The sequence below is a fragment of the Pleurodeles waltl genome, chromosome 1_2 (genome assembly GCF_031143425.1).
Source record: "Pleurodeles waltl isolate 20211129_DDA chromosome 1_2, aPleWal1.hap1.20221129, whole genome shotgun sequence".
NCBI lineage: Eukaryota > Metazoa > Chordata > Amphibia > Caudata > Salamandridae > Pleurodeles > Pleurodeles waltl.
This window is the reverse complement of record NC_090437.1, coordinates 1,197,595,817-1,197,610,424: the sequence shown is the minus strand read 5'-3', so window position 1 is coordinate 1,197,610,424 and position 14,608 is coordinate 1,197,595,817. Positions and strand designations below refer to the sequence as shown.

Below are 14,608 nucleotides of genomic sequence, written 5' to 3'. Positions count from 1 at the left end.
ACTAAACCTACTTACATGCCACCTGAATTCAAATTGTGTAAACAGTGTGGCCCAGCTATAGAGACTATTACATTGACACCGTTTAATTGAATTGAACTTCATTCGAATTAAAAAGAAAATTGCCAACTTGCTCTTCTGTCAATCCTGGACTAACCTGCATTACACAAACTAAGTTTAATTGCATACTGGCTATTAATACTGGTTGATCTGCTTCTAACCCTTGTGGACGTACCCATCCACCAGTAAAGGAACCAGTGCTGCCGTTATTTGTATAATCACAGTGTGATGTGCTGTACATCATTCATGTTGTTCGCTCGTCCGTTGCTCTTGGGTAGTCACACGAGATTTAATAGAGCTGGTGGCTTATTTAACGTTCACATGGGTTACACACCTCTGCAGCTTCTTAGCAGATTTGCCCAAGTAAATGGCATAGCTGGTGATATATTTGCCATTTAAGTGGATTGTACCCTGCATCCGCTGTGTAATGTTTAGTCACACGGGTGATTATCTGCCACCTTAGTGTGAATGCTGGACTTTCCCATAGTCCTCAAAAGAAAGCATAACTGAGGGAGTGGTTCACACTAAATGTGTGTGTGTGTTTTTCTTTTTTTTTTTTTGGGTCCAATACAGAACACTGTAAGATGGTAGATATGTGCATGTTTGCATGACTGCATATGTACAGCCTCATCATTACAGTACTGATTTTTGTTGTCCAAATAGCCACAACTTGAAAGCCCTGCCCATGGACATCATAATGCATGCACACACTCAACAAATCCATTCACCAGTAGTAATGCTTACGTGCTCTATCCTACACTCCTTTTTGTTTCAACTTTTTACCTAAGCACAGTGACAAATGAAGAGAAGAGCACAACTCAGATTCTCAAGCCCATCATCAAAACACTAACCATAGAGTTCACACAACACACCAACACTCATCCAAACATTGCCTTCCCATGAAGTAGCATGCAGCCTGTCCTCAAATGCTGTTGAGCATCACACCATGTGTGTGATCTGCGCATAAACACACACACACAAAACAATACAGTAGAATACATCTTGGGCAACTACTCACATCTTTCAGGGTTTGAAAAATCTACTCACACTCACTATGGCGAGTTTTATTTTATGAGGTCGAGCTATTTTTAGATTCCACTCGACCCTTCTGGCAAGTGGACAAAGAACAATCGTTCTGTTCAGTCAGAAACTGAATTAGCAATTGAGATTCCATTTATATCTTATTCTTGTCACATTTGCTCTGTGTTCTAAGACACAGGTCAAAAGTCAGTTTGTCTTCTTGCAGTGCAAATACTTTTCCTTGTGACTTCAAAACTAAGGTGAACTGTCTGACCTATGTGAAATGAGAGGCTTTTGGTATCAGGTTTTTCCTAACACACAACATTTATATAGCTAAGTCAACTTTACAAACATTTCAAAATATATTTCAGTAGCTGTGAAAGACCATTTTTAGTACTTCTGTGTAATTGTAAAAAAAGTATTTTAATAGGATGAAAACAAGTCAGAACACTTTACTTGGTGATGTGCAAATGATAAATGTTTTCTGAAACCCCGTGTTCACAGATTGCACAATATAGTTTTATTAGAAAAACTGCAAGTTACGGGGAAGGTTTTTGGACAATTCTTGGAAATTTCAGTCTGTAAATGACCGTGCACTACCACAGCATGCTTTAGTAATATACTTATTAAAAGTGAGTGTTGAAACATAAACTGAGAAATACCCCTTTGCCCGGATGGCAAAACTATTAGTAAACTAAGAGGCAAGTCATGCGTGGATCCATGTGTAGCCTATTTGTGGGCTAGATTTATTATACATGGAGCAAATGTTAAGTGTATTTAATCAAACAAAAGAGGACTTTGTTTTACAGCAGAAATGCTGAACTCACATATTTGAAGGTGCACTCAAAATGAAAAACACAGTGACTGTAAAGAATAATATTTGCCTAGGATCACACAATTTGAGACCCGTTTCCAGGTCCAGTACATTATAGTTAGGTTGAGTAGATTATTCAAGCTACTTGACCTGCAGGTCTAGTTACAATTTTAAGATTTTTCGAGGCCTGATCATGGACTCCAACAGGAAAAACTGAGATTTTCTTGGGAACAGTGGCTGATCGTGACTCTTAATGTGACTAACTTAGGCAAAACATAACTCACACCACTACCACTGTGAATAACTTAATGCCCAACCTCACAGATGTGCTTATTGGTTTCATCAACTGCCAATCTTTGTCACATTCAGTTTTTCAAAAACAATTTTACAGATTTAAACTTGATGCATATATTGTGCCGATGTCTGATGGAGGCTGTGTGGCACTCTTATGGTGGTGGGTGTTTGTTGTCATATATTGTGTTGAGTGTGTGATTGTTTTGACATATGATGCTGTGTTGGCTATTGGTAGATGAAGATATGTAAGTGTTTGGTGGTTAAGTGGCTGTACATAATAGCAACTATATGGGCCATATGATGGTGTTCCTTTAAATATACTGGGTGTATTTGTCATTGTCTGGAAGGTGTGTTGACTTAGGTCATTTGTTATATGGTAGTATATAGTGCTGTCTACTAATGTTGAGTTCTGTGGCCTTGTTTCAGAGGGGGTGTGGCCGTCTTGTGAGTGTTGTCATGGGCTGTTGATCATGCATTGGTATTTGATAATTGGTGTGTGACCAGATGATGGCACATATGATGTTAGCTATTTGGATGTGTGATGGTGGTTGACTGCAGCTGGCTTTATGATTGGATGATAGTAGATATATGGGTGTCCGAGGTACTCATAAGATCGAAGGTTGGTCAAGACTGCTTGTTAATTGCTCCTTTTTTTGATGAAAAATGAGAACATCAGCGATCTTGACATGGATTTCACCAGTTATTGACCTGTTATATCAGTAATGCCATATGAAATGTAATCAGTGATGTCATGTGCGAGATCATAAGCAGTACATTGCAGGGTGGGAGTTGTGGTTTGCATAGTGTACCATAACTAGTGAACTTCAAGTGGTTAAATTTTGCAGTAGAAAAATAACTTCACTTCCTTATGGTTTTTGCTTTAAGTTTCTTTTCTCTTCAATGAAAAGATTAGCATTTGCACTACTCCAAACACAACTAATTTGTTGTGTTTTTTCATTTAATTTCAGTTTTTTTTGTTTTTTTTTAAGCTAAACATTTTCTTTAGTTGTTTACAAATATCACTTCTTGTTGCAGCCAGCTCCTGATGTGCTTAGCTCTCATGTGCTCACAGAAGGGGTTGACTGTAAGGCATGACAGCATTATAGGCCCTTCTTGACTGTAAGGCATGACCGCATTATAGGCCCTTCTTGAAACCCACTTTGTGGCTGATCATCACTGGACATAGCCTTCCTCCTTGAGCAGTGGTTGTTTGACGCAGGCAGCCACCTCCCATGTAACCAGTCCCCTAATGCTCCTGTAATTACTAATTTTATTCCCAATTCTGGCAGCTCAGTGTTAGTGCTGAAGCGTCAAATGGCTCCAAAGTTATTAGCAACTGGGGAGGAGATTTTAAAGGGGGGTAGCATCCTGGCATGTGGAGGGATATAAGACGCCCTGGCTGTAGCTCCAAGTGTAAATATTTTCTTCTGGACCTCTGTATAGAACAGTCTGAGTGAATGCATTTGTGCTTCTGCCCAAGGTCAACAAAAACTGATGATGCATCTGTTTTCACATGGGACTGGGAGGTGACAAATATTCTTATTGTGCAGTATGCGAGTGGCCCACACCACACATAAAAATGTCAGTGTTTTGTGCAACTTAACCATGCACCTCCTCCCACTCAATATTTATTTATTTTTTACTCCCCCAGTACCCCATGTGCCTTAGTGAACCCTCCTCTTCCTCTTGCCCCTTTAGACACCTCCTCTTTATGATTTGTCATCCTCGAATTTGGGGCTAGTGCAAGGTACTAGGAAGGAAGTTTGCATGCTTTTAATTGAGGCTGGGGGCATGTATTAGACCTTGACCACATTTTTCCATTAAATGTTGAGCCACTGACTATACATACAGCATGCCTTCATTGAAGATCGAATTTAAAAATGTGGTTGTTAACAATGTTGATACATCTTAACAGAAACTGTGTGACATTGACTTTCTGCAATCATTAGAAAGCATCCAGACTGGAAGTAAGCACATTGTTTTGGGGATTTATATCTTCCTACTATGATGGTTTTTCATGACTTGTAATAAGTGAAACTTTTAATGTTTAATTAATTTACAATTATCTTCAAAGATTTATACAATGTTTCTTAAAATAATATCCTGAATAATTTACAGGCACTGCCACCAGCTTCTGTTCAGAATCATACAAATAAGCATCAGCCTTTTAATGCATCGCTTCAAGATCACATTTATCCAAGCTGTTTTGGTAGCACTCCAGACTGGAACAGTTCCAAATTTATTAGTCTTTGGGGCTCAGAAATGATGAACGACAAGAACTGGAACCCTGCTACTTTCTTGCCCGATAACGTGTCAGGTAATGCTTTTATTTTTTATACATTGTGCTAATGAAAGGTGAGTTGATCAGTGATTTATGTTGACACTTCTGACCTCACACCTTTTAAAGCTTTCTTCTTTAGGGCCGTTTACATTATTTTAATAGAAAGCTAATCTAACTTCATACTTTGCTAGTGAACACTGTTTTCTAGTGGCCAGGTTTGCTTGTCCTACTGAGAAAACTAGGAATTGGTGAGCAACCCTGTAGCATCTTTGACACTCCTTCACTTAATTCTTGCATCTGAGAACATTAGGAGTTGTCCTTCCTCCTGACTGCTGTTCAGTCATTATGGGATTTTTATTCTCGACACCCCCACCCCCCTTTCTGTCCAAATTTTTTTCTCACAATGTGAATGTCTACTTGCCCTGTTTGACTTAGCTCCTCCTTGTTGTAGTTAATCTTCATGCATGAACATGTGTGCATGTCTTCTATTGGCTCATTGGCAGTGGGGTAGGAGAAAGAGCATGTGAGAATGTGGAGTGTGTCACGGTTTCGGACGGGGCTGATCAGGACTTTGGTTGGGACACCCCTTGAGGTCACCGAATATCCTAAAGAGGTAGTACACTGGGGCAGAGGAGCAGCTAAAGGCATACACGGAAAGGACAGCTATGGATAGGCACAGGAAACAGGAAAGTAAAAGCAGAGCAACCCTTGTGTGAACAAACAGGAAACGGATTACCAGTGGACAAACACGCTGGGGTTGTACACAGAGTAAGGCGCAGAACCTCCCACAGTGACAGGGAATCTCAATGCCTCTGTGCAGTTTGCTCTTACAGATAGTCACCCTGCCAGCCCCATAGAAAGGAGGCAGCAGAAGTGATTCTGTCTCTGGACCCTAGAGCACAAACAAGGATAGTACTTACATACACAGGACACGCTCTTGTGGGTCCAGCTGGAAACACAGTGGCGATTCCTGAGAAAACAGCAATAGCACACTGTCACTGTTAGGCACGAAATACAACGTATAACACTGGACAAGGATGGGGGCTGGAATTGCCTCCTGGAAACCAGGAGCCAACCCCAGTACACAGGACACGTATATACTGGTGAAGACTGATAGAACACTTACCAGACACAAAGAACCAAGAAGAAACAGAAACAGAAGGGAACAAACAAAGAGGCAGAGGCAAGAACTAGGAACAGGCTCAGGCTGAAGCAAAGGCGGGACTAGGACTTGAAAACAGGGCGCAAACTTCTGGCTGGGACAAACAGAGACAGGACTGGGAAACTGAGAGCAGGCTCTGGCTGGAACAGGCAAGGACAGGACTGGAATACAGGGAGTAGGAATGAGTAGTAAACAGAACTGGGAAACAGAGAGCAGGTTCAGGCTGAAACAAGGCAGGAGCAGGGCAGAGAAACAGGGAGCAGGCTCTGGAAGAAACAAACAGGTACAAGGCTAAGAAGTAGGGAGCAGACTCTGGCTGGAACAATCAGGAACAGGGCAGAGAAACAGGAAACCGGATCAGGCTGGAACAGAACAGGAACAAAACTGGAACACCATCCAACAAGGGGTCTGTAACACAAAGGAATTGAAGTCCAATGCACGACAGGGAGCTTGAGGAAATGGCTGCTTATAAGCAGTTCCAAGCTGGGCTGCACAGGAGAGGTTTCAGGTGTGTGTGGTTTCGGACACTTGCAAGTCCTGGAGGAGAGGATCCAGTGAAAAGGAGCAACTGGACTTCTCCCATTGAAAACAATGGGAAACAGAATCCGGGTTTTCCTGACTACCAAGCTGTGCATTATGGGATTTGCAGTCCCAAGAAGCAAAAGTAGTCCTACACAAGTGTACCAAGGAGAAAAGAGAAACAAACAGGCGTCAGCAAGGGACTCTAGATAGGTGTTCAAGGTGATTCCCAGGCTTCTGACAGTCCCCTTACAGCGCCCCCTGGAAATGGGACGACCGAGTCGTAACAGTATACCCTCTCCCACCAGTCCGCTCAAGAAGAGAAGGCGATCCTTTGGCTGAAAAAAGTTGAAGAGGAAAAGCCAAAGCAAGAAAATCCAACACCAACCTTGGTTGATAAGTTTACAGTCCTGCCACAGATGAATCATCCAATGAGCAAAGCATGTATTAATACCCATATGGGCTCCGATGTCTTTCCTCTTTATTGTTCGAGTGATACAGGAGGAGTGCATGGAGTTGGTTTATGGTGAAGTGGATTCAGGAGCAAGGAGATCTGGAATTGCATCATGGGCGGTATTCTTTAGGACTTTAGTTTCCTGTTCAGTACTGTCTTCTTTGGAGGACATAATTGGCGTATTAGTAAGGTCTGTAACTCCTTCTGACAAGCAGGATATGTCTGTTTCTGCAGCAGTATTTGCATTGATTGTGGTCTGAGGCTTGCAAAGCATAGAAACTTGGGAGACATGGGTAACTGGTGTTCTCAAGGTGAACATGAAATATTCAGAATTTTCTTTAGTTTTGGATGACTTCGGAGTATCAATCACAGGATCAACAAGAGTTTTTAAGTCTTTAGAAACTGGATTAACATCTGAAAATGTAGAAGTTCCACAAACTAATTCTTTAGGGTGATCTTCTGACAAGACTGAGATTTCTTCATTGCAAGTGCTCTGTGGTGTATTCGTGGTATCAGAAATGGTTTCTTTGCAAGGTGTTTCTACTACAGGTAGTTGATCTTCAGCTCTGTTAACACTGAAAGGTTGTTCTTTGAATTGAAATAGAACTGGAGTCTCTTCAGAAATCGCCTCTATATTGTTATCTAAATCTTCAGCTTTAGCCTTTGTATTGATGATGGTTTCTTGCAATAAAACACTAAGAACAGTACTTATCATCAGATCTTCGAATACAAGATTCAAATTCAAGTCTTTAGTTTTAGTGGGAAGTATTACATCTTTCAGCACTTGAGCTTCGGTTTCAGATTGCTGGTTTTCAGGAGTCTTTAATTTCAGGGACACAGCAGGTGACTTTGGTGTGGCTGGTTTTACATCAAGATCAGATACCGGTAGCTCAGAGATCTTGTCTTCACTAATCGTGGAGCTGGAAACAGGATACACATTGGCAGGGATCAGCAGGTCAGGATCAGTGGTTGAGGCTGCAACTGTGTCCAGTTCTAGGCGAAGGATCTCATTTCTTATGACAGGCTGCTTGATTTCAGATTGCTGGCTTTGTTCCTTGTCTGAAATCTCCACGGTTTGCTTTGACACAGAAGAGATTTTTAAACTTTCTGAGAAGTCCATTACATTCTTAGTAATTGCGGGTATTTCTTCATGGTCAGAAAAATCCATTAGTTCACTTGAAACAGGAACTGTCTCTTTATTGTCTGAAAATTCTATGATATTGTTTGAAAGGGCAGGAGTATTCCCACAATCTGAAAATTCTGGTGTGTGCGCCATTTGTACAGCACTATCTGCAGGTTTGTTCACGGCAAGGCAGGAACCACTGTCATCACTAGATTCAGATTCTTCAACACTGTTGCACAACTTGCCATTAATCTCCAGTAAAGTCATATCTTGGTTTCTTAAGGTGCAGCTATTGGAGTCTGCATCAGAACTCTCTTCTTCCTTTGGCTTTTTGTTCTGATAGAGGGGCTGAGACACTTCCTTCTGAAGACTCTGATCTATCCTTTGAATCAAGAGGTGTCAAATCTCTCAGAGATGTCAGAGATTCAGTCAACTGCACAGGGATATTCTCTGGAAAACTACAAGCTGAGAGAGAGTCTGAAGAAGAGGCTGATCTATATATAACTGGAGCTGTCTTTTGACTGTCATAAATAGAAGGGGCAATCTGCTCGATAGAAGTCTTTGGAGAGGCACACAAAGTAGCATACTGTTCTTTAAGCCAAAGCTGGTGATCATTTTCTTTTTTCAGGTTTTCAAATTGCCTTGCAGTAGTTTCCCTCAGCTGCTCTGTTACTTCTTCTACCTTACAGATAAACAGAATGTCTGGTTCTGGCAACAGTGAAATTTGCATTGATGAAAAGAGCCCACGTGCACGATTTCTTGTGTATGTTACAACATATTCATCATAGAAGTCCGATATCTGCCTTTTAATCTGCCAAAACTGCTCTTTTAGTGTGTGTATGTCCATATTGTTATCAAACCCACTCAGAATAGAAAAGGGTTTAGCAGAGCTTTTAGGGATTGAGACTGGTGTATTATCATCCAGTTTGGGGAGAGCACAAGCCTTTTGAGTTGACCTAAGGAATCCCACAGTCTTTACTGATCCCTTTGATACAGGTTCTATCCTGCTGACTTGAAAGCACTGAGGAACTGGTAGATCCTTACAAGAGTCAGCACAACACTTAGCAATTGAGACTGATGTACTGTCATCCAATTTGGGAGGAGCACAAGCCATTTGAGTTGAACTAAGGAATCCCACAGTTTTTACTGATCCCTTAGATACAGGGTCTAGCCTGCTGACTTGAAAGCTCTGAGGGACTGATAGATCTTTATAAGAGTCAGCACTGCACTTTGAATTCTGAGAAACTGGCCTAGATGGGCTGAAGCACTCAACAGAAAACAAGGGAATCCCTAGTGTGGCTTCGTGAACAGTGTCAGGGTTCTTTGTTATGGCAGAGTCCTGGAGGTGAACTTGGGATGCACTAGCATGAGGCAAGGAATTAACCATCTTTTCTTGAGAGTAAACGTCTTGTGCAGAGGTAGCAAAAGCACTTCCACGGTTACGAACATTCTTACTGGCTTCAGCTAATAGATATTGCAAAAACTCATTACGTCCTTGTAATTCTTCTACAGACAGGGACTGGGGGTCATAGCCACAAATAACATAATAGTCTATCATTGAAAGATTAGCAAGCCACTCAGTATAGTACTGAACTTGCAAGTTATGGTTTTCTTTAACAAGTCTATCCTTTAAACTAAGGTCTTTTTTAGAGGATTTCAGAGAATGTATAGGCTTAGAAAGGGGTGTCTTAACATGATAGGAAAGCATTTTAGGTCTGTGTGTGCCTTTACTGCCTGGGGAGCTTGACATTTTTGGGTCGTGCATTCTGTCACGGTTTCGGACGGGGCTGATCAGGACTTTGGTTGGGACACCCCTTGAGGTCACCGAATATCCTAAAGAGGTAGTACACTGGGGCAGAGGAGCAGCTAAAGGCATACACGGAAAGGACAGCTATGGATAGGCACAGGAAACAGGAAAGTAAAAGCAGAGCAACCCTTGTGTGAACAAACAGGAAACGGATTACCAGTGGACAAACACGCTGGGGTTGTACACAGAGTAAGGCGCAGAACCTCCCACAGTGACAGGGAATCTCAATGCCTCTGTGCAGTTTGCTCTTACAGATAGTCACCCTACCAGCCCCATAGAAAGGAGGCAGCAGAAGTGATTCTGTCTCTGGACCCTAGAGCACAAACAAGGATAGTACTTACATACACAGGACACGCTCTTGTGGGTCCAGCTGGAAACACAGTGGCGATTCCTGAGAAAACAGCAATAGCACACTGTCACTGTTAGGCACGAAATACAACGTATAACACTGGACAAGGATGGGGGCTGGAATTGCCTCCTGGAAACCAGGAGCCAACCCCAGTACACAGGACAGGTATATACTGGTGAAGACTGATAGAACACTTACCAGACACAAAGAACCAAGAAGAAACAAACAGAAGGGAACAAACAAAGAGGCAGAGGCAAGAACTAGGAACAGGCTCAGGCTGAAGCAAAGGCGGGACTAGGACTTGAAAACAGGGCGCAAACTTCTGGCTGGGACAAACAGAGACAGGACTGGGAAACTGAGAGCAGGCTCTGGCTGGAACAGGCAAGGACAGGACTGGAATACAGGGAGTAGGAATGAGTAGTAAACAGAACTGGGAAACAGAGAGCAGGTTCAGGCTGAAGCAAGGCAGGAGCAGGGCAGAGAAACAGGGAGCAGGCTCTGGAAGAAACAAACAGGTGCAAGGCTAAGAAGTAGGGAGCAGACTCTGGCTGGAACAATCAGGAACAGGGCAGAGAAACAGGATCAGGCTGGAACAGAACAGGAACAAAACTGGAACACCATCCAACAAGGGGTCTGTAACACAAAGGAATTGAAGTCCAATGCACGACGGGGAGCTTGAGGAAATGGCTGCTTATAAGCAGTTCCAAGCTGGGCTGCACAGGAGAGGTTTCAGGTGTGTGTGGTTTCGGACACTTGCAAGTCCTGGAGGAGAGGATCCAGTGAAAAGGAGCAACTGGACTTCTCCCATTGAAAACAATGGGAAACAGAATCCGGGTTTTCCTGACTACCAAGCTGTGCATTATGGGATTTGCAGTCCCAAGAAGCAAAAGTAGTCCTACACAAGTGTACCATGGAGAAAAGAGAAACAAACAGGCGTCAGCAAGGGACTCTAGATAGGTGTTCAAGGTGATTCCCAGGCTTCTGACAGTCCCCTTACAGCGCCCCCTGGAAATGGGACGACCGAGTCGTAACAGAGTGTGCAGAATATAAAATGAGGTGGGAAAGGTGCTAAGGGAGTAAGTGAACGTTAAGAGAGCATACACTATAGACTTAATTGGCTTTTAACTCTGGCAAAGGGCTGAAAGGAAGAGGAGGGACAGTAAGGAGGGCAGAAATAAATAAAAAGGTGGCAAGCGAAGGTAAGGGTGATGGCAGGGTGAGTTAGGGATAGAGGGAGAACAGACTAAGGAGGGGTTTTCATATTGTGAGCAGTAGAAAATTAATGCTGAGAATTAAGATTGCCTATTGAAGTGCATTACATTTATTACTTCGCCTAACATTTGACTCCTACAACTAGTCTGCCCTAGTTGTAGGAGTTGTCATTGTGTTTTGTACTAGATTGCCCATCATATCATCATGTCAGTAACTCTTTGTAGGTTTGTTTACTGACACCTCCCTGTCTCCACATTAGTACTTAATCTTTCATGGTCTGTTAACTATCCCACTGTATGACCCTTTCTGCCTTTCTGCCTTACTGTTTGTATGTGCTCCCTGTCCAGTGTGCTTTAGTTCTCATGTTATTGTCCTTCAGGAAGTGCATGCTTAAGCATCTGTCAATGTTCCTGCTCTGTCATACTGAGGCAGTATTTACGTTGATTTACCTCTCTTGTGTCTAGCCTTCTTTGGATAATGCTGGCAATTTGTGGTGAACTGTATAAGCAGTACTTGAGCATTATATGTGGTGGGAAGTTTTGTACTCTGCTTTCGATCAAAAGATTTTTTGTAAAATGATAGTTGCATATATGTTTTAATTAATGTGTATCCCAGTTATTCACACACAGATCAGGAACCCTTGAGGATTTTCACACTTTTCTATTGTGTTTATAGAAAATTGAGATCTTATTAGTTGCTTTTATTTTTAACCGAAGGGGGTGATATATTAGGACCAGCACTCCCTGAAATAAGACCAGAAGCACTTCCTACCACAACTAGCAACGACACCACAGCAGTAACCGATAGTAAGGAGAAAAAAAACACTGCAAAGAAGAAATGTCTTTACAATTTCCAAGATGCCTTCATAGAAGCAAATAAAGTTGTCATGGCAACCTCTTCTGCCACCTCTTCTGTCTCTTGCACAGCTACCACAGTGCAGTCGAGCAGCAACCAATTTAAAGTGTCATCCAAGAGGTCATCTTCGATAGGTAAGAAACTGTTTGCATTTTGTGCTAGGTCTGCTTTACAGTTTAAGTGTTATTTGAAGCCTTTGAAAAATGTGTGCACCATTACTTTAATCAGGTATTCACCTGCACGACATCTAAAAGTGCATATGTAGGGTACAGATTAAATTCTGATGCATTTAACTATATTGTCAAAATAGTTTCACATTACACTTGATGAAAGATTTACGGGCAATAATGAACAAAATGTTTACACTGTATCTTTTTCTGATATTTATTGAAGTGATTATTGGTCAAAACGCTTACTTGAACTGTCCTCGGTTCTCAGATATACGAAAGTTTTGCTTGTAAATATTACATTTTAATTGTTGTAAGATCCAGAAGCCTGTTTATTGATAGTTTAGTTGTTCATGTTCATAGGCGCGAATAACTGCAAGATTGAGTATGCAGTACTCAAGATGGTCTTCCAAAACCTACTTCATGCCCCTTAACCAAACCACTGCACTTTCCAGCATTGCCATTTTAATCCACCAAGGCCTTAGAATCTCTTGTTTGGAAGTAGGTTCAGGAGATTTCGAAGATGCCTGTCCCAGGGACTGCTGTCCATTTTGAAAGACAGTAAGAACTGGGCCCCAGAGATTTGCTCCGTCTTTGAATCTGGGAATCCCTCATCAGAATCTGGGGTCTTTCCACACTGAGGAGGAGGCAGAGATTCTGGCGACTTGTGGTTAGAGTATACCAGTCCTCCAGCTTTTGCTAGAGCAATTGACTGCCCCAGAAAGATTTATTTATTTATCCTTCTGAAAATATTATGGAGCAGATACTGACGATGCCCTAAGACCTCGCTCCCTGACCACTGAGCAGTTCCTTTTCACTTGTGTGTTTCTTGAACAAGCCCATTCGCCTAGCCTCAGCAGTGGGCAAGAAATTCCAGTGTCTTGCATGTGGACTAAGCACCATCCCCCACGCCAACTCAGGAAGGCGACTGTACAACTGAGGAGACCTTGCACAGTTTTAAATATGAAGCATGCACAGTGCTTTTATGTGTCGACTGAGAACTACATCCTGTCTGCTGAAGAGATAAGAGTATGATAACGTTGCTGCCATTACTCCTAGTCTATATTGTCAATTGTAGGAAAGTGACTTATTAGGTGGTGTGGTTTTGTGACCTTACCATGTAATAATGTTACAATCTTTATCAGGTCCAATTAGGTTTCTTTAATTAAATTCTTAGCTCGGTCCTTGGAAACTGTGGCACAGAGCAGTGAGGCTAAATCAAAGGCGCAAGTATAAAGTACCACAATAGTAAGAAACACAACACAAGAAAAATCCAGCGCTATTTTATAAATAAGGACTACTTGTATCTTAAAACAGACACCAAACTGACAAATATCTTTTGAGGGAAACAGGAGATATACATTTTCAAAGTTAATTAAATCACTGTAGTTCTCTTTTTAAGGAATGCAATTGATTGTAAGTGGTTTAGCAGTTAGTATCCAAGTTACTAAAACAGCTGCTTTTTATTTTTTTTATTTGTACCGGCCGCAAGAGGACAGGGCCCAGGCCAGTCACAGGGGCCACTTAGTCCAGGGAGAAAGTTACATGTCTAATTCAGCAGTCTTAGAGTCCTCAGTGCACTTTTGTCCATTACATCCGTCCAGCAAAGAAGTGGCAATGATGCTAGGAATGCAAGATGCTGATGGGATGCGCTGCGAGTTCCTGGGTCCACTAGGGTATCCACGAGCTCCAGGGGTTGTCTCCAGCCTCAAGAAGTGAGCTCCTGTATTACAGCAGGGGAGTTCAGTGCATGCCCAGTCTCCACTGGCCAATTGGTCTCCTGGTTACAGCTGTCTTAGCGATTGCTTACAGGTAAGCAAATTGTTACTTTCTGATGACCAGGGTCTTCTTCAGCTACACGTCCCATAGTATCTTAGGAAGTTCAGGAATCAGTCTCCAGTAGGCACTGGGAGATTTGACTCTGTGTGTGCAGGATTCCTTAGATTTTAGTGCTCCTGAATCCTAGAAAGAGGAGGTTAAGCACCTAGCCTTTGGAGTCACATATTCCGTCCAGGTACAAGAGGAGCTGTTTTCCCCTAGTAAGCAGAGCAGGCATGCTCCTCTTTGCAAGACCCTTGAGTTCAGCAGTTGCAGCCCAGTCTTTGGTGCAGCCGCTTTTTGCTGGAACTTCTCTGTGCTGGGTCCAAATAGCAGCAGGGCAGTCCTTTTTAGGTCGAGTGTGCAAGTGCTTTGACATGTAAGTATTGTAAGCTTTTAATAATGCCCACTGCACTCCCACCACTTTCACTCGTTTGTCGGCTAGCCTTGTAAAAATCCTTTATCATTGGTAATTGATTTGTTTGTCCTTCCTGTAGGTGGTTTTGTTACCACCTTGCAGACTGCCCCTGTTACAGGGATAATTGCACACTTGCCAATAGATTTGACTGCGAGCAAACTTCTATTTCTTTGTGTCTCTTCTTTGCGTTCGTGCTCAAGGCGGCCATGGTGCTTTCAATCGTCTCGCCTATGTCAGCTGTTTAGCTTTTCATTTTCA

General features: G+C 42.3%; 1 protein-coding gene across 5 annotated transcripts in view; it reads left to right on the top strand.

The window, feature by feature from the left end:
- FAM193A (family with sequence similarity 193 member A) overlaps window positions 1–14,608 on the top strand; it is a 306,086-nt gene that overhangs the window by 161,474 nt on the left and 130,004 nt on the right. For 4 of the 5 annotated variants that reach the window (XM_069203630.1, XM_069203636.1, XM_069203652.1 and 1 more), the window contains 2 exons: window positions 4,304–4,502; window positions 11,809–12,081. In XM_069203630.1, coding sequence (XP_069059731.1) covers window positions 4,304–4,502; window positions 11,809–12,081 — 472 coding nt within the window. The remainder of the gene's footprint in view (window positions 1–4,303; window positions 4,503–11,808; window positions 12,082–14,608) is intronic. The other variant, XM_069203644.1, reaches the window with a different exon arrangement.